The sequence below is a fragment of the Pelodiscus sinensis genome, chromosome 13, assembly GCF_052426305.1.
Source record: "Pelodiscus sinensis isolate ZL-2025 chromosome 13, ASM5242630v1, whole genome shotgun sequence".
Lineage (NCBI taxonomy): Eukaryota > Metazoa > Chordata > Testudines > Trionychidae > Pelodiscus > Pelodiscus sinensis.
In genome coordinates, this window is record NC_143064.1 from 15,522,256 (window position 1) to 15,543,089 (window position 20,834).

Here is a 20,834-nt window from a genome sequence, read left to right on the forward strand (position 1 = left end):
AAAAGTTAGTGGAGTGACAAGTGTCAAAGTTAGACGCAGGACTCACGATTTTCGTAGACCACTCTGTTTTATTAGCAAAGCGCTTTGCTAATACATCCAGAAAAAGTGAGCCCTCACAGAAACCCACGTCATCTTATTTATATAGATAAAAGAGGCGAGCAGACCGAGGATTGAAAAAGGGCATGAACTGACAAGGTTACCTGGGGTCAGTCAAATACCTCATTTCCTTATTAACTCTTACCAATCTCCTGTTAATGTCCCGCTATCACCCTTAAGTGGAACCATTGTCCTCTGCCTTAACATCTTCCTTCCTGCTTGCACACAAACAACTTTACCTTAACATCTCTCTTCCTGCTAAAGGAACAAACATTTCTTTAATTCATTCTACTTTATAATTCAGTCTACTTTCACACAAGGAAATAAATATCTTATTTATATACCTGTTATTTTCAGTAAGCTGTGTAACTGCAGATAAACTAAGACTACTAAGCTGCTCTAAATAGCAGAAATAACCATTTATTGAATAGGTTGTGTGCACCCTCATGATATTAGCTTGCAATGAGCAATGCTAAGCCTTAATGTCGTCTTTGTTACAAAGCTGTTATAACATGACAGCAGGAGATGATGCTTTTAAAGGGAACATTACCCTTCTCAAAACTGAGAGGTTGCAAAGAGTAGTAGCAATATAGGGATTACTTAATGAAATGACCTGCCTTTTGAGAAATTTGAGTGTCTCTCTGCTTCTTACTGTTAATGTATCATTAGCTTGAACCAGAAGTGAATACAGTGCCTATTTAGATAGGATAAAATAACTGAGGAATAATGATATTATAGCAGCAAGTCATTGCCTGTTAATTCTATAGATGTTTTGTACTAGATGTTGAACCTCTAAAATCCAGGACACTCTGGTCTGGCAAAATCTGTGGCTGGCAGGGAGTGCGGGGCTGGTCAGCATAGTGGGGAGCCTTGATCTCCCCTGGTACAGCAGCTCCGTGGTTCAGGACTGCTCAGGTCCTGAGGGTGCTGGACCAGAGATGCCCTAGCTGTACTCATTGTATTAATACAATAATATTGATACAGTGTCCGGATATATCATTCCTGATACAAAGTAAAAGTGGTGATCTTGTATATGTTCTAATTTAGAATGGAGTTGAAGTCATGGCACTAATTTTTTTTTTCAAATCAATTTTAGCTGCTCTCTCATTGCCTTTGTGTTACACATCTTTAGTCTTAGTCTACACACACATCAAATAACATTAAAAGTGCACTGGTTAGGGTTGTGAGGGTTCTACCCCCTAGAGAGGACATTGTTATATGGGTATAATATTCCTGTAGGAAGATGTACCAGCATACCTGCATAGTAGAGGGTTGTATTACTTTAACTATTATGGTATAGTTTAAAAACCAGTATAACTTGTGTATAAACAATGGTCTTAGGCTTCCGGAATTCACTTCATGGCAGAATCAAATGCAGTGATTGTATATGGGGTCTGTATTTGTTCCTTATCCATTGACTAGATCCTCTTAAACTCCAACACTTAATATAAGAAGCTTGGCAAAAGCAGTAAGTGGAAAGGCACCAGTGTTACAATAGTTATTGTCCATGTAAACTTCCCAGCAGCACACGTAGCTTTAGAATCTGTAGTTTAAAAAACAAAATGGATGTTATCTTCAATTTAAAGTTAGTTTTTATTATACAATTAAGGAAACATTGATAATAGTGTGGTCATCAGTTCTTCTCCCCCTTTAATTCTGTTTCAACAACTGTGAAAAAGCAACAGTAGTTGTCATTTGTTCCATTCATATTCGCAATTAGTAGTGATGCCTAATCATCTTTGTAGTTTTTCAGGCAACCAACATCTGTGGATTAACAGGCTAAGTGGAGCTGATATATGGAAGCAGTGAACAGGACATTAATGAACTTCTAAGAAACTTTTCAAACTGTACTTTGCATTTACAGCATGTTTTATGCAAAGAATAATATCTATCACTTAAGATTAGAGGGAAAAACCAAAGCACAGAGAGGCCTTGTGCTGTGCCTCCACTCCCACAATCAGTCGCAAAGTGGAAAATGTAGCACGGTGAGACAAGTGCCTAGTTTGTGCTCTAGCTATTTTGCACTATAATCCTGATAATCTTAAGTATTAATAACCTCATTATTAATCTGACAGCTATATAAAATGCCTTGCTCAGTCTGCTTCCTCACTCCTTGTCTATTCTGTGTTGCAGGCTTTCAAAGGGTACTGTTACCTTGTTTTGTTACTGCTAACTTGAGACATTTTGTCTCTTGCTTTTGAATATCTTTGAATATTTATGTTGGTTTTAAAATATAATGTTCCTGTGTCAGGAAAGTCACGAGTCATACTAGAACAGATTAAATAAATTTCCAAAAAGCGTTCTTGCTATTAAATCAAGCATCTACTGATGGAATGAATTCAACAAAGACAGCTAATTTTTTGGATGAGAGACAATGTCAAATTTAGATACTACATATTAGGGATGTTAGTGTGTAGTTAACAAGATTAACCAATACAACTGGGTTTAATGGTTAATCCTAACTACATGTGCATACACCCCCCCCTTGCTGCCCTGTGGGGCTGCCTCCCCTTCCCCCCTCCATGCTGCTGCCTCTGATAGAGGTGCGGGGTGGGGGAGAACAGGCAGGAGCTGGTATGCATGAGGAGCTTTTCCCTCCCCTCCCCTCCCCTCCCCTCCACTCCACCTGTAAATGCGTGCTAACCTCCCTACTACCTATGCTGTTTGTGTCAAAGCACATCAACTAGACACTGATGTTTTGGTGAATTACTTAGGCTTGATGCTTAGCATAGTGGAGATAATCTTGAGTCCCCTTCACTGAGTATTTGAATTAATTATGATTTGTTGTTTCAGAGCTTTGTCTTTGCCAGTTGCAAGGAGATGTTCCATCCCTCAAACTATGCAATTTCTCTGTACAATCAGCATTTAAGACTAGTAGAGACCATTAGATAATCTGGTCTGACCTGTATATCATAGGCCATTATCACCTCCCACCTTTATGCTAAACTCAAATTAATGACCTATGCAGTTTTTTTAGTCAGATTTTTCCATAAAGTAAATCCTTTATTATATTAAGCCTACACAAGCGGACTTAGCATTGTATAGCAAACTAGACAAGATCTTACCTGTGCACCTTACAACACGAATTGCATAGGGAAACCTAAAGGAAGGTTGTGTTGTAATGCATTTTCTTTCTTTCTCGCTTTGAATAAGGGCTAGGTGATGGCATTTTCATTACAATGTGTTAATACTGGTGGGCCTCAGGGTGAATATATCTTAGGAAGAGAAGGCGAAGGCTAAAGAGTGATATTGACAAAGCGCATGATGATAGATGGGTGGGAGAAGGTAGGTAGGACTATGAAGTGATGATTAGTTTCTTATGATGCTGCAGAGGCAAAATGATGTCATTGTTAGTACCATTTCTCATATGTAAGGTAAGAGCAACTCTTGACTGCACCCTAAAGCCCTGGAATAATGACCCCTAAGCAAGTTGCAGTGACACATTCTAAAATACCGGCCTTCAACTTGTTCTTACTAATGAGCAATCACCTTAAAGGAGCTTATGTTTTTGTATTGAGGGGGAAGTGACAGTATTTTGCTTCCTTTTAGTATTGAGTCAAGAACTCAAAGCACTTCACAAACATTAATGGATCAAGCCCCAGCACCTGTGTAAGGAGGGAATGGCCTATCCTTGTATTACTGATGGTGACCTTGAGGCACATTTCACGTGAATTACCCGTTGATTCAGTTACAGATCCAGAAACCAAATCAAGGAGGGTCTTACTCCCACCCTCCACCTGTTGCTTGAATAGCCATCTAATGTTGGAGCCACTTTAGCAGGCAACTGTTCCTGTGTAGTTTGTATCCTTACTGCTAGCAATTGACACGTTCTGAGACGAGCATGCTGTCTTTTGCAAGAGGATAACACTAACAAAGAACATATGAAAATTGTGATTTAGGTGAGTAGCTAGACTTAGGATTCGTTCTGCATTAATTTCCTAGCTAAGATTTCAAGCAATATGTTGAACATGGTTCTGCTTTCAGATTTGAGCAGCTGCAGAGATTAAGACTTCATATAATTAACATTGAATGGGATATAGTGGCACTTTTTCCTATGAGCTGTGCAACAGTATTCAAGGCAACCTTCACTATAGTGTTATCTTGAGGCATTATTTGGCTCTTGACATAGTTAAAGGTTTTCTTATTAGTTGAATTGAGAGAAAGAGAGTCTCCCTAGAGAAGAGCCAAACCAGAAATACACTCTTCTGATAACTTGGATATTTGTATACATAAATTCCTGTTGGTGCAAATTACTCTTCTGTACCTTCCCAGATGCAGGAGTCAGCTCTTACAGTAACTAGTCTGTTTTCCCTTTTCTGTGCAAGATTCCCATTAGTAGCAGTGGCTAATAGTTTAATACATAACACTTGATTCATATCTTCACCTGAGACCTTGTATATTTTATATAGTTCTGTGCACCTTGTTAATAGAGAGAGATTGTCAGACTGGAAGGTGTTCAGAGAAGAGCATCAAAGATTATTAGTGGGCTGGAACAAATGATTTAGAAGAATGGACTAAGAGCTACATATATAAATTCCATCGTAGTGAACTGCACTGAAAGCTTATGTGATGAAGAAAAGTATTTTCAAAGCAAACTCCATACAAAATACTACCCTCTTTATTTCTGATACAGCATCCTCTGACTCTTCGCTTGTTGCATCTAATTTTCATTTGCGTTAGTATCAGAATCCACTGACTTAAATTGGAATTAAAAAATCATTACTCACCTCTCCACATCACTTTGGATTTGACACCAAGCCAGTAAATTTCACGAGACTGTGCTACAGTTGCTCTGTTCAAAAGGGAAAAAAAACCCAACATAATATGGTTATAAAATGGGAGGATGTCCCCTTCACACCCATGAAGACAGTCCAATACCTTACTGTAGCTGTTCTGAGATGCTGCTTTGCTCATAAAATTAGCAAATGGTAATGTAAGCCTAATCTCATGGAAAAATGAATCCACCTTTTCCAGCACACAGAAAAATTAGTTGTGACTGGTTGATGACTTCCCAATGGAAAATCCTTCCACCCCCCAGCAAGGATCAAAATACTGTTCCTGCAGTGTCCTCTAGCAGCATAGCAACACTTCTGCTTTAGTATCATTTGCAATCTTAATAGTGTGAAGCAGAGCTCATTAGTTTTGTGCAGCTTCCCCCCGACAGATGAATTCTTCTGCTGATTGAGTCCCTAATGTATTAAGGGTAAAATTTTGAGAAGTGGCTTAGAAGCACAAGACCCTGAAAGTCAATGGGGATTATGCCCTGAGAGCACTTTGCTGTTTTTGAAAATCCTGCTGTATATTAAACTGAACCTTTTATGACTAATGTATAGATAGAGAAAAGAGAAGAACATATATTGGAGATGTCCATTGGAGGACTTCATTTAAAAGGGAATGGTCTCATAAAGCTGCTTACATGAATGTAATGACTGGGAGGCAGCCAGAGTTCGGGGGCAGCCAGGTATAAGTAGAGAGGCTTGTTTTTAACTCAGTGTTCGAATGAGTAATTGCACCTTTTGGGTTTCCAGAGCACTGCAAAGAAAAGAATATCAAATCTATGTATTAACTCTGTAATTATTAATAGAGTATCTGTCTCACACTCAGTCATTAGTCCCCAAACTGTGGAGTACACCCCCTAGGGTGGCCTTGAAAATTTTGGAGGGGGTGTGGCAGGGCCTGGCCCAGCTGCTATGAGGTGCTGGGATGGAATGTCATCCAGCCCCATGCTGGCCTCAGCCTTGTCCCCTGCTTAAGGCCCTGGCTTTAGCTTCCATTGGGGCTTCCACTTTCAGCCCCGTTCCCAGTGGGGCATGGACAGATTAGAGTAAGAGAAGGTCACAACATGAAAAGTGTGGGGACCACCACACTAGGGGCATGTACAAGCAATCTGGAAATAAATCCCCTCAGTTTCCATGTCAATTATAACTTCCCCTCCCATTCCCAGAAGCCTGGGTAACGGACACCCCTATGCAACATGCCGCGATCCAGCCAAATGCTTCCACCCTGCTCAAGCTCTTCTGATGTGTCAGAACATAAGTACTGGCCCCTCCATTTTCCACTATGAGGTATCCAGAGAGCTGTGATATGAATAGGGACTAGTGGAGGAGGAAATCCAAGTCCTGCAAAGCTGTGGATTCTGCCCAGCTGCCTGGAGGAAATCTCATCTATACCCAGCAGGGCCAATAACTGGGCTGTATGGACTGATGGTCAGTGGTTGCACTCAGTTGCAGTGTATGCTAGAAGAGTAAATGGTAACTCAGGCTGCATAAGGGAGGAGAGCAGGGCATGCTGCTTTTCTAGGGATCCAATTCAGCTCATGTCTCCAGCTACCTTTGCTGTTGTATGTTATTTCTCTTGCTACTTTTAATTTCACAGTATCTATCATATAATGGAGATTGCCTATCTCCTAGAGCTGGAAGGGACCTTGAAAGGTCATTGAGTCCAGTCCCCTGCCTTCACAGCAGGACTAAGTACCATCCCTGACAAATTTTTACCCCAAATGGCCTCCACAAGGATTGAACTCACAACCCTGGGTTTAGCAGGCCAATGCTCAAACCACTGAGCTGTTCCTGGCCTTATCATGCCATTAGGCTACATAAAGGTGAGAAATGAGATGCTCCAAGCTTACCTGTAAGAACTTAGTGTTATTGGCAGGATTCTGCCAACTGCCGAGTGCAGCAGTGGAGCCAAAGGTGCGAGCTTCCAGCAACAAGCCTCTGTATCCTGGCCCTACAATCTGAACTGGAAGAGAGTATACACATCTATCACACGTTACTCATGCATAGCTGGGACTGGCTTCTCAGATGGTCACTAGCATGTATTAACTCCAAAGATACACCAAATGTATCTTTGCACATCAGCTGTGTCTGCAAAAATAGCCCAGTGATTACATGCCAGCCTGGGTCTCAGCTGGTTCAATTCCCTCTTTGCCACTGATTTCGTGTGGCACCCTGGGTTTGTCATTTAGTCCCTCTGTGCCTTGGTTTTTTCCAACTGCAAAATGGGGATGATAACAGCTCTCTGTGTTACAGGGATCTGAAAGGAGGGTGAGGTGCTCTTTTACTGTTGTTTCTGGGGCAATGTAAGTACCACAGGGATCAAATGAAAAAGGCTTTAGATAAAATTCTTCCTTCGGGTAATTGGTTGCAGTTCCCATTGAGATTATAAGCAGGGTTAGGGACAGGGAGCTTTGTTTTACTTGTTCTAAATGATACTCCTGGGAAGTGTTCCCTCTAATTTTTCCATCCATGTGCACCAAGGCATGTGTGGACATATATCACCAGTAGAAACACATGCTGGCAGGTGTGGTGGTTCTGTTATTCAGCTGGGTGGCATTTGAATCTCTCCTGAGTGGCTACCCATGCACTCAGCTTAGAGGGAATATTGCTCCTGCGGTTTCTAAGCAGCCACCTAAGGCTTCCTCCTGGACTTGAACAGCAACACATTCCATCTCCAGGAGTCAGCCAGGATGTAAAAGGAGACAGGACTTGAATGCTCTGGGCAGTTATGGTCACCTCTTCTCAAAAAATACATTAGAATTGAAAACAGTTCAGAAAAGGGTGATGAAAACATCAAAAGTATGGGAGAGCTTCCAGAAAAGCAATTAAACTGGGAATGGTTCAACTTCTGAAAGAGATGACTAAAGAGAATTGGGATATGATAAAGCCTAAACAATCAGAAATGGTGTGGAGAAAGTGAATGAGGAAGTGGTATGCACGTAAGACCTAGGGGGCACCTGGTGAAATGTATAGTAAGCAGATTTAAAACAAATAAAAGGAAGCTCTTCTTCCTTCAATGCACAGTCAACTTGTGGCATTTGTTGCCAGGGGATGTTGTGAGGGTGAAAGTGCAATTAGGTTCAGAAAATAGGTAAATTCCTGCAAAATTGGTCCACCAGTGGCTACTAGCCAAGATGGTTGGGGATACTATCCATGCTCTCTGGGTATCCCTAAACCTCTGATTACCAGAAACTGGGGCTGAATGACAGGAGGGATCAGGGTGTCCCTACCTATACACAAAACATGCAGCCATGTGGGGCACCAAATTGCACCAAATTTCATGCTGCCCAATGCAGCTGTGTGCACGGTCCCCATCCCCCAGCTGCCTCCCCGGCTGAGTGACAGTGCAGTGCCCCCCCATCCCCTGGCTGCCCCCTCAGAAGTCATTGCCCAGCCCATGCTCACCAAGTGGCAGTGAGCAATGCTCATGGGGCCAGAGGACTCAGAGCAGGGGGCAGCTGCACAGCAGGCAGATAGAGAGTATTGGCACTTGCCCCTTAAAAGTGCCGCTTCTCTCTGGCTGGCTGCATGACTGCCCACTGCTCCTCCGGCCCATGCCTCACTGCCGGCTCTACTCCAGCCACGTCTCCTGGACCGGACAGGCCAGACACCATTGCAGTAAATGGTGTCAGATCCAGGAGAATCACGAACTCCTTTCCCCACTTTGTTTCAGCCCCCTCTTTGTACAGAGCAGCCACTTGGAGGGGCGGGGGAGAGTGCTGGTGCTGGGCTGTGTAGGGCACCAACACTGCTAAGAACATCCCCTCCCCCCTGAATTGCCCTGTTCTGTTCATTCCCTCTGACACATTTGGCACTAACCAGATACTGGGTTAAATGGACCATCGGTCGAAACCAGTGTGGCCATTATGTTCTAGGACCAAGGGTTACAAAGAACCCGAAAAGGAATGGACTAGGGAGAAAAGTGAAGAGAGGAAGTCTGGGCCTTTGGAAAAGGAGGACAGAGAGGGTCAGATGGTAGCCAGAGAGGCAAAGAAGACAGACATGAGAGACATAATGGGATTGAAGAAGACACTGCACTGTATGCTAAGCAAGTAACCAGGAACGAGTCAGCCGGGGAAAGGATGGTCTTTTTACTAGTATCTAGGACAGGGAGTCAGGACTCCTGGCTTCTGTTCCCAAAGCTGACAATTATTCTCTTAAGGGATGTGGGAAAGTCTTCTCTCTTCTCTAGCCTCAGTTACGCTTCTGATTACCAAGTCATTTCACATGGGTCAGCAAGGAACTAGCAGTCGTTAATTTCTGCTTACTGCCTCCCTTGGTGTAAAACAAATCTCTGAACTATTGGTGTTATCTATCTGGTACCTGTTAACATCCAGTACTCATTTCATAGTAATAGAAATGTAGCCGTGTTAGTCTGGGGTAGCTGAAGCAAAATGCAGGACTAGGTAGCACTTTAAAGACTAACAAGATGGTTTATTAGATGATGAGCTTTCGTGGGCCAGACCCACTTCCTCAGATCAAATAGTGGAAGAAAATAGTCACAGCCATATATACCAAAGGATACAATTAAAAAAAATGAACACATATGAAAAGGACAAGTCACATTCCAGACACTTCACAGATCACAAATCACAATTCACAGACACTTACCTTCCTTCCTTCCCCCCCTCCCCCCCCCCCCCGCATCCCCCTCCTGTTCTGAAATGTGATTTGTCCTTTTCATATGTGTTCATTTTTTAAAAATTGTATCCTTTGGTATATATGGTTGTGACTATTTTCTTCCACTATTTGATCTGAGGAAGTGGGTCTGGCCCACGAAAGCTCATCATCTAATAAACCATCTTGTTAGTCTTTAAAGTGCTACCTAGTCCTGCATTTTACTCATTTCATGGCATTGACACAATCCTGCCAGATGCTGAACTGATCCTATGAGAGGCTAACCTTCATCTGATTCATCACTATATTATCAGCGTCACTATAATAGAATGCAGTTAGTTTGCACACCCTGAAAACGGCGGTAACATGGTTAGTTGTTGGGCATACAGACAAGGCAGATGTTAAGATAATTTGTACAGTGTTTGTAAGATCAGGTTCTCCTCTGCAAGTAGTTCTCAGATTATTTCTATTGCTCTTCTTCTGCTAATCTGCACACAGTGGTTTTCATTCATTTCACTGAACAGAAGTTTTTCTATACACATTTTAGGGAGAAAATATGGAGAAAAAGAGAAACTCGCTAATAATACTGCTCCTTTTACACAGAAAGCACACCGAATTCAAACAACTATGAAGAAATCGTATATTTATGCAAATTTTTCAATCCAGTTAAGAAGTTGGAACTTAATTACCATTAATCATCTGCCTGTTCACGAAAGAAGGTGCATCAATCTGGACCTCATAGGGGGCTGGGCTTGGCTGGGGATGGACCCCCATATGCACAGGCATCATATTCTCACAGGCTGTTGCTGGGGCTCCTGTTGGAAAAGCAACACATGGACTAATAATATTCCAAAAGATGATGTAGCCAAGGAGAAGTGAAGTATTCCAGTAAGCCATGACTGGGGTTGCCTGTCCTTTGAATCAACAATAAATCCTCTCTGATTGCAGACACATTTAACACAGAGGAAAGAGGAGGAAGGCTCTGCTGAGTCACTTACCCTCAACAAATTAATTTTCTAGCATGAGGGTTTGAATGCCTTTTGTGCACCCCCTCTCTGAATGAGGGCTGTGTTCTGTGATTTCTAGCTATTTGCTATCTGCATAAGGTACTCTTGGGGGAATTCTGCACCCAAAAATGCAAAATTCTGCATATTTGTCAAAATAATTCAGTATAATCATACTACAGGCAGTCCCCGGGTTACGTACAAGATAGGGACTGTAGGTTTGTTCTTAAGTTGAATCCGTATGTAAGTCGGAACTGGCGCCCAGATTCAGCCGCTGCTGAAACTGATCAATTTCAACCGCGGCTGAATCTGGACGCCAGTTCTGACTTACATACAGATTCAACTTAAGAACCCCAGGCATCCCCAAGTCAGCTGTTGCTGAAACTGATCAGTGGCTGATTCCAGGAAGCCCGGGGCAGGGGCTTCCTGTAGTCAGTCACTGGTCAGTTTCGGAAGCGGCTGACTTGGGGACGCCTGGGGCAGAGCAGCTGGGGTGCTGCTGGGTTGGTCCAGTAGCGCCGCCGCTCCTCAGCGCTACTGGAGCAACCCAGCAGCACCCAAGCTGCTCTGCCCCAGGCGTCCTGATTCAGCTGCTGCAGAAACTGACCAGCAGTGGCTGAATCAGGACTCCTGGGGCAGAGCAGCTGGGGTGCTGCCGGGTTGGTCCAGTAGCGCCCAGAGCAGAGCTACGGGACCAACTGGCAGTGCCCCAGCTGCTGTACCACAGGCGTCTGGAGCAAAGCCGCAGAGCACGGGGGCAGCGGGACAGCCCAGACGCGCCGTGGCTGTCCTGCTGCCCTCGGGCTCCGCAGCTTTGCTCTGCTTTGCTCCCCGTCTCCCTGGTCTGCAGACCAGGAGGACGGGGAGCAAAGCCACGGAGCACGCGGGCAGCGGACGCGGGACGTGTCTGGGTTGTCCGCTGCCCACGTGTTCCGCCGCTTTGCTTCCTCTCCCTGGTCTGCTGGAGACCAGGGAGATGGGCCCCGTTCGTAACTGCGGATCCGACATAAGTCGGATCTGCATAACTCGGGGACTGCCTGTAGTTTCACTCATTTTGGTAATTATTTTAAATATATCATACAAAAAAATCACAATAACTGTTCGGCATTTCCTAACCATATAAAAGTTAGGTTAGAATCATAGAACCATAGGGCTGGAAGAGACCACATGAGGTCATCAAGTCCAAACCCCTGCCCAAAGCAGGACCAACCTCAGCTAAATCATCCCAGACAGGCCTTTGTCAAGCTAGGACTTAAAAACCTTTAGGGATGGAGATTCTACCACCTCCCTTGGTAGCCTATTCCAGTGCTTCCCCACCCTCCTAATACAATAATTTTTCCTAATATTCAACCTAGGCCTCCCCCACTGCAACTTGAGACCATTGCTCCTCATTCTTTCATCTGTCACTACAGAGAACAGCCTCTCTCCATCCTCTTTGGAACCTCCTTTTAGGGAGTTAAAAGCTGCTATCAAATCCCCCCTTGCTAGTGTCTTCTGCAGACTAAATAAGCCTAAATCCTTCAGCCTCTTCTCATAGGTCATGTGCTCCAGCCCCCTAATCATCTTCATTGCCCTCCACTGGACCCTCTCCAATGTGTCCACATCCTTTCTGTTATGGAGGAGGGCAGAACTGGATGCAACACTCCAGACGTAGCCTCACTAGTACCGAATAAAGGGGAATATTCACTTCTCTAAATCTGCTGTCAATGCTCCTTCTAATGCATCCTAATATGCCATTAGTCTTCTTGGCTACAAGGGTGCACTATTGTCTCATATCCAGCTTCTCATCCACTGTAATCCCCAGGTCCTTTTCTGCAGAATTGCTGTTTAGTCAGTCGGTCTCCAGCCTGTAGCAGTGCTTGGGATTCTGCCGTCCCAAGTGCAGGACTCTCTACTTGTCCTTGTTGAACTTCATCAGATGTCTTTTGGCCCAAGCCTCCAATTTGTCTAGGCCTTTCTGAACCCTATTCCTACCCTCCAACTTATCTACCTCGCCCCCTAGCTTAGTGTCACCTGTGAACTTGTTGAGAGTGCAACCCATCCCCTCATCCAGGTCATTAATAAAGATGGTGAATAAAACCAGCCCTAGAATGGATCCTGGGGGCACTGTGCTTGAAACCGATCACCAGACATCGAGCTATTGATCACTACCCATTGAGCCCAACAATCTAGCCATCTTTCTATCCACCTTATAAACCATTTATCCTATCCGTATTTCTTTAACTTGTTGGCAAAAATACTGTGGGAGATCGTATCAAAAACTTTGCTAAAGTCAAGGTATATCACATCCATCAACCCCATGTCCACTGAGCCAGTTACCTTGTCATAGAAGGCAATCAGGTTGGTCAGGCATAACTTGCCTTTGGTGAATCCATGTTGACTATTCCTGATCACTTTCTTCTCTCCCAAGTGTTTCAAAATGGATTCCTTGAGGATCCCCTCCATGATTTTTCTAGGGACTGAGGTGAGGCTGGTCAGTCTGTAGTTCCCTGTATTGTCCTTCTTCCCCTTTCTAAAGATGGACACTACATTTGCCTTTTTCCAGTCATCCAGGATCTCTCCCAATCTCCACGAGTTTTCAAAGACAATGTCATTGCAGAGCCACTGGCCATCTGCCAACTCCCTCCGTCCCCTCGGATGCATTAGATCTGGTCCCATGGATCTGTGTATGTTCAATTTTTCTAAATAGTTCTTAACCTGTTCTTTCTCCACCAGGCTGCCCACCTCCTTTCCATACTGTGTTGCCTAGTGCAGTAGTCTGGGAGCTGACTTTGTGAAGACAGCGGCAAAAAAAGCATTGAGTGGTTCAGCTTTTCCCACAGCTGTCACTAGGGCCGTGTCCAGACTCAGGGTTTTTTTCGGGAAAAGTAGCCCTTTCCCGAAAAAACTTCCCCTGCGTCCAGACTCAAGCCGCGTTCTTTCGAAATTATTTCGAAAGAACGCGGCTTTTCTTTCGATGGCGGTAAACCTCATTTCACGAGGAAGAACGCCTTCTTTCGAAAGCTCCTCTTTCGAAAGAAGGCGTTCTTCAATGTAAAGAGGCCGTCTTCGAAAGAGAGCATCCAGACTCGCTGGGTGCTCTCTTTCGAAAAAGCGGATTTCTCTTTCAAAAGATCCGCCTGCAGTCTAGACGCGATCTTTCGAAAGAGCCTCTTTCGAAAGAAGCCTGCAGTCTAGACATAGCCTAGGTTACCTCCCTCATCCAGTAAAAGTCCCACACCCACCCTGATCTCCAGGCTGTCAAAGACCAGATCTTTTTTCTGAGGCCCCTTTAGTGCAGGGTCCTGGATGCAGCTCCTCAAGTCCCTGCACGTTATCTGGCTCTGCCCGGCTGTGGGGAGGGAGGAACTTGCTGGGGGACACTCCATCCATTCACAGGAACCACAGCCAATGGGAGCTGCAGGAGTGATGCCTACAGGTGATCACAGGGCAGTGCAGACTGCACCAAGCCACCTGCTTTCCCCCACCACCAAAAGGGAGCTGCCCAGGTAAGCACCCTACATCGCAAGCTCCCTCTGCCCCCTAATAGACTCCAATCCCTTGCCCCAGCTCTGAGCCCCTCCATCTAAATCTCTAACTCCCTCCTAGACTCTGCACTCCACCCCAGTCTCCTGTCCTGAGCCTCCTCCTACACTCCTTGCAGCAGCTTGGAGTCCCCTCCTGTACCCCAAACACCTCAGCTCTACCCTAGACCCTGCACCTCCAGTTGAAGCCCTCACCCCTTCCCGCACCCAATCCACTGCCTCAACACCCCCGCACTCTGAACCCTTAATTTTGGCCCCACTCCAGAGTCTAGGGAGTGACCCATAAAATAGAATAGCCCTGGACACCCAGAAGAGTTAATCCAGTCCTGACTACAGGTGAGGTTGAGTGAGATTTCTATTGTTGTTGTTTGCTTGTGTGTGACCCAGGACAGAAAAAAGGTTCGCCCCCCTGCATTAATCTTGTGAATGATGCCAGAATGAACATGTGGCCTGGAAATGTGAAGGAAGGTCCACGACTTTTTTTTTTACATAATCACAGTGAAATTGCCTACAACTGAGAGCCATTTCACTCATCACAATCTTTCTACACACTTAGAAGTGACATTTTCCACTGAATTGCTATTACTCTGATTAGACTCACGTACAAAAACAAAACAGCTTTCCACCCAATAGGAATTAGTACTAGAAAATGCAAGGGAGCTGGTGAAGATGCATGGGCCAGAATTCCTGAACATTAAGAAAGATTAAAGGAATAATCAAGCGTCTCTTCCAATTCTCTATTTCCCATGGCAAATGCCAAGACTGGCCAGGTGCTCTCTGTACGCTGACAAGAATAAATGGACATTTGTTCACATTGTTGGAGAAAAATTTACAGTGCCCTTCTCAAGGCTAAGAGAGGAGAGATTAAAGAGTGAGGAAAGGGAAGGGAGTTTGTTGTAGGCTGAGACAAAGAGAAAAGGAAAGAAAAACAGCCCTGACCCCTTTGCGGGGTACGACGCATGCAAACCAGAGAACAAAAGCCATTAAGTTTGCAGATGACACCAAACTGGGTGGGGTTGCAACTTCTTTGGAGGATAGGGACATAATTCAAAATGACCTTAGCAAGTTAGAGAAATGGTCAGAGGTAAACAGGATGAGGTTTAATAAAGAGAAATGCAAAGTGCTCCACTTAGGAAGGAACAATCAGTTCCATACATACAAGATGGGAAGCGACTGTCTAGGAAGGAGCATGGCGGAAAGGGATCTAGGGGTCATAATGGACCACAAGTTGAATATGAGTCAACAGTGTGATGCTGTTGCAAAAAAAGCAAATATGATTCTAGGTTGTATCAACAGGTGTGTTGTAAGCAAAACTCGTGAAGTCATTCTGCCGCTCTACTCTGCACTAGTTAGGCCTCAGCTGGAGTACTGTGTCCAGTTCTGGGCGCCACATTTCAAGAAAGATGTGGAGAAATTGGAAAGGGTACAGAGAAGAGCGACAAGAATGATTAAAGGTTTAGAGAACATGACCTGTGAAGCCAGGCTTCATGAACTGGGCTTGTTTAGTTTGGAAAAAAGAAGATTAAGGGGGGACATGATAGCGGTTTTCAAATATCTAAAAGGGTGTCACGAGGAGGAAGGAGAAAATTTGTTCCTCTTGGTTTCTGAGGACAGGACAAGGAGTAATGGGCTTAAAGTGCAGCAGGGGAGGTTTAGATTGGACATTAGGAAAAAATTCCTAACTGTCAGGGTGGTCAAATATTGGAATAAATTGCCAAGGGAGGTGGTGGAATCTCCCTCTCTGGAGATATTTAAGAACAGGTTAGATAGACATCTGTCAGGGATGGTGTAGACAGAGCTTGGTCCTGCCTTGAGGGCGGGGGGCTGGACTCGATGACCTCTCGAGGTCCCTTCCAGTCCTATTATTCTATGATTCTATGATTCTATGAAATAATAGAAGATGTTGATCTACTTTCCTCATATTGGGGGAAATCAGGAGATGCTTGACTAGGGTGGAGCCGGTGTGTGTGAAGGGGGAGAGGGAGGGAGAATTAGGCCCTCCCCTGACACATTCTTCATGAAGAGAAGGGATGGATTTTCTGAAATGCTAACACTTCAAGAGCCCACTGAAGTCAATGGGCATTAAGGGTACTCAGCACTTCTGAAAACCAGGTTCTTTAGGTTTGATATATGCATGCTGGGGAAGCAGCTTTTACCTCTCATGTTATAATGCCTTTATTTCAGCTTACTGATGACTTGGTAGTATAACTGCCTCAGTATTTGGTTTCACACAGATATTTTAGAAAATGGAACTCTATTGCAGTATAAAAGAGAACTTAAGCCAACATTTAGATCTGAATTGCTCCACGTTTGGGGGTGGGATGGGGAATCTCATCTGAGCCTTAAAATATTGTTTGTATGTTGCTAAGCACTGAGACCCTGAGTTCATTTCTGAGGACACCCTGAGTGGTAGCTAAAAAAAAAAAAATCTCAGAAGAGTAGCTGTGTTAGTCTGTAACTTTAAAAACAAGTGGTCCCATGGTACCTTAGAGACTAACCAAAATATAAGGAGTCATGAGCTTTCAGGGGTAAAACCTACTTCCTTAGATGAATTGGAGTGGAAATAACAGAAGCCAAGAGATGAGTGGTAGCTGTAAGAACACTGTGTTCTAGGTTAGCTGGGAGTCGCGGTGGGGGTGAGGGGGGGGGGGGTGGCACTAACTCAGATCACATGGCTTTGTTTTCAGTCCATTGACAATTCATCATGTTTCCTACCTCAGCCTATCTTTTGAAAGATGGAGACAGCTTGGAAATCAATTAAACACAAAGCCCAAAGATCCTGTCACAAGTGGATCAGCTGCAACACTGGAGGAAGAGTCAGAGGGAGGGGACAGGACAGATGATGGGAAAAGGGAGTGTGTGAGTGATGATCAGGGTGAGAAAACCGTGGAGGAGGAAGGGAGCACATGACAGAAAAGGAAAGGATGCCAAGTACCCAATTGCTGATAATGTGGATTGCCCTAATATCCCAGCTGCACTGTGCCCCACCGCAACCCTTGCCCAGACCCCACCTCCCATCCTGCTCCTGCATCCCCCTACTGTCCAGACCCTCCCACTCCCAACCCACTTCTGAACCCTCCCAACCTCCCAGACCCCCAAACCCATTCCTGCACCCCAGCTCCTGCCCAGTCCTGCACCCTACATCCCACCCAGCCCTGCCATCCCCAGCTCGCTCCTGCACCTTACCTCCCACCCAGCCCTCCTACCCCCAGTGACCCCAGCCCCAGGATCCCTGGTTCCTGACCATACTGCAGTTCCTGACCTAGCTGCTGTGGACCTAGCAGCCCCAATGTAGCACCAGCTCCCATCTCCCGCGGTCACGCTGTATCCCTGCCTCAGCAGATCTGGACCCTACAGCAATAGTAAGCAATCCTAACTAAGGATGTTAAGAGGTGAGTAACTGGAAAATTGTGTAGTTGATATAAATAGTATCACAATTAGTCGATAAGGCACTCAATCCTGGCTTGAGCTATGTCCAGGAGCTACCCCCACAATGGCTCTGCAGTTTAAATGTAAGAGCCGGGCTGCAGAGCTGCACTGGTAGTAATTCCCTGACCCACTGTGAGTTGGGACTGAGCTGGACTTTCTCAGTCCCAGCACACGCTGGGTCCAGCATCCCCCCTTCCCCCCAACGCTGCTGCCTCTGATAAAGGCAGCAGCGAGGTGGGGCAGGTGGCACCATGGAGATGGTGCCGGGGGGAACCAGCTTTTAAGCTTGCTCCCCTCAGCACTAGCTCCTGCTTCCTCCTCCCTTGCTGCCTTTGATACAGAGGCAGTAAGGGAGAGGGAGAATGCTACTAGCTTTCAACCCTAATCCTAACCCCACCCAGGCTGCCCTGTCCTCATCAACAGTTAACTGGCTAAACCATATAATTTTCATTGTTTAACCGGTTAACTGTTTTGATTGATATTTATATCCCTAGTGCATAGTCATTCTCTCTCTAGCCAGCTTTCACTTGTCTAAGATAAAGGAAAGTACTGCAAGTGCTAGATGAGATGAAAGGAAATACTACCTGCTGGGGCTGGAGCCACCAGGGCCAGGATCTGGGGCCTTGTGACACATCCAGGTCCCACCTGCCCATCATGCAACCCTGACTACCGTCCTCATCTCCTGAGGTTCTTGCCAGCCTCTTCCATACAGCTGGTTAACTGGTTACCAAGTAGGCATTCCAGTAAGCCTAACGCTTACCAGGTAAACAGTTAACAGATTAACCTTTTACATCCCTACTGTGCCCAAATAGCACTTTGGCCCTTTATATTCTTCCATCCCCTTCGGAGGTGACTCCCTAGTCAGTCTCAACAAGTAACCACAGAGTCCTGCCAGATTACTTCATTGTTAGTCAACCTCACCTCAATGAAGTAGGGTTTCTGGCTGGGATACATTTCAACAGTCAAGCACCTAAGTTAACAATCCTCTTCTGATGCCTTTTGCCAGCCACTTTTGGAATTCCAGTCCAACAGGGAGACAAAGAGATAGCAAAGTGCTGTGTGATCAAAATTGCATTTGCAGGTTAGTAAAGATACATACTAGAGTTCACAAGCTGAAACCATTCATCAATTGTAGAGGCAGACTCCCCCATCACCAGTGCACACCTGAGAAGACAAATGTAGTGACAGTGTCCAGACTCTGCCCAGACACAGGAAGCTTCGGAGCACGTGGGATCCAAAGGTTGGGTCCAACAAAGCAGCCAAGTGACTGTTCACTTGGGCGAACCCAGCCACATTCCATGGAGAGGGGTGCCACCTCAGAGATTAAATAAAAGGGACTTCTGGGATGATCCTGAAACCAACATACTGGGAGCTGGCAGTGCGTGTTGAGCACTTGTACAGATTTCCCAGGACAGCTACCTCTAAAAAATGAATGATAATGGGAAAATGTAGACAGGAGGTGGCAATCCCATCCATGGGCAATATTCTCACTTGGGCCTGATGTGGCTTTTTATTCTGGAAATCCAATGGCAAGGACTTTTCTCATTTATGGAATATGATTTGATGGAGAACTGGAAGAAACTCCCTTTCTGGTAATTATCATGGGTATACTAGAGCATGGGTCTGGACAACATGCTGAGCAAAGTCTGCCTCTTGCCAAACAGACAGTAAATGTTCTGGGTTGTTAGCACCAAGCCTTATCCCCTGGGATGGTTTTAGTGTGATCTATCCTGTAGCTCTTGGGCAAGAGGTTTGCAGCACGTATCAACACGGTACCTTGCACCAGGTTCCATGTGTTTCTGCTTCCACATTTCTTGCTCATAACGCTTATCTTTTCAGAATCTATCCCCTTCCCTTTCATTCAGGGGGTCCATGTTCTGGCAGCCCCCCTGTTCTGAAGAGTCTGGAATTCTCTTCACTGATGACACAAAAAAATCATTATGAACTCCAACTTCTCTGTCTGCTGACTGGCCTGAGACTCTTGATTCTGGATTTCTGATCTCTGGAAGGCTGCCCAGCATTAAGCTTTGGAAAGTCATGGTAATCAATTTGGCCTTTTAATCCTAGGAGCTCTAAACAGGGTTAGGTGATGTAATGGCAAAGCTACTAACCTTCTATGGGCCCCTTGTCCATGCTACAGCTTATGCTGTTGTTACAGCTAATGGGGGAATTACAGGTCCCATTTTTGTAGCCTTAGGGGAACTACTCACCTGCTGGACCAGATCCATTTCTGCCGTTCAGCTGGGACTCTTAAATCCAGTTTCTCACTAAGAACACATGTAACCCCCTTTTTCCTCTCCAGGTTACTCAGGAGCAGGTCATACTCACAGGTGTGCCTCGGTGGCTGATGTTTTAACATCAAAGGAGATCCTGAGTACCCCAGTGTTGATGTTGTTTAGTTGGGGATTCCCTATCTACCCCCTTGCTACAGTCCCTTGCTCATAAAGAGTATACAATGGTGGTGCCTCCACTTGGCTGGCCCTGTACACACTTAATGGTATGCCTTGGGAGGCTCCAGGAATAAAATTATTCCAGCAATAATCTGGATCCAACTCCAGAACAACAGTTACAAATGATAAATAATATACATCTAATTGATTACATTAGAATGAACACACCTTTACTTAACAACTTTAAGAAACAGGTTTAACAGATTAACAGTGAATAAAATCAATTAACAAAGTACACAGAAGTAATAGGCACTTATCTAGCTGGCATTTGCACTGCCACCATTTATCCCAGCCCACAGTGTGCACTCCTCTGGATTCAGAATCCCAGACGCTTTCGTGGGCGTGCTTGAAGATCTGCCACTGGAGTGGAGGTTCTCTGTAGGTTTTGTGTGTGTGTGCGCGCGTGCATGTGAGTCCAAGCTATGCCGCCAGCTGCAAACTTCCTCTGCCATTGGAACAAGCTCCACCAAATGTCAGCAGGTTGGACACTGCCTCTCTTTGGACCCAGAGTTAGTCTATATCCCTGAGGTCTGTCCCAGGCAGCACTCCCCAAAGAGCCCATTTACTTACAGCCTCCTCCTGTGTGCTGGTGGTTGTATAGTCCTTCTGAGCCACAGACACAGCCAGAGTCTCTCCCCTCTAGGGCAATTAGCTGCCCCAGGAGCAGCCTGCTAGATCCAAATCCCAAAAGCTCTCAGTCCCAGGCTGTAGCTGCAATATAACAGCTCCTGGACTGGATAAGGATCCTTCACAGCAGCCTGACTCCTCTGCCAAGATGGAGAATCCCCAACTCCCCCTTGAAATCCCCTCTCCACATGCCTGGACAAAACTTCCCTTCCTCATTTCCTCAAGGGCTCATGGGAGTCGTAGTCTCTAGGGCTAGATTACAGCACACAGGATCCTCCCAGAAAAAGCCAGAGGCACCTGTAGTAAGGA

The 20,834-nt window shown here is 45.2% G+C and overlaps 1 protein-coding gene across 1 annotated transcript; it reads right to left on the reverse strand.

The window, feature by feature from the left end:
* Window positions 1-251: 251 nt before the first annotated feature.
* LOC102453801 (putative defense protein 3) lies at window positions 252-10,437 on the reverse strand. The gene is made up of 5 exons (XM_006115407.5): window positions 10,181-10,437; window positions 6,725-6,837; window positions 5,513-5,628; window positions 4,824-4,888; window positions 252-1,639 (listed from the first exon to the last, which is right to left on the reverse strand). Exons 1-5 carry the CDS (start codon window positions 10,386-10,388, stop codon window positions 1,539-1,541), a joined length of 603 nt encoding a protein of 200 aa, XP_006115469.3. The 5' UTR covers window positions 10,389-10,437; the 3' UTR covers window positions 252-1,538.
* Between the last annotated feature and the right edge of the window lie 10,397 nt (window positions 10,438-20,834).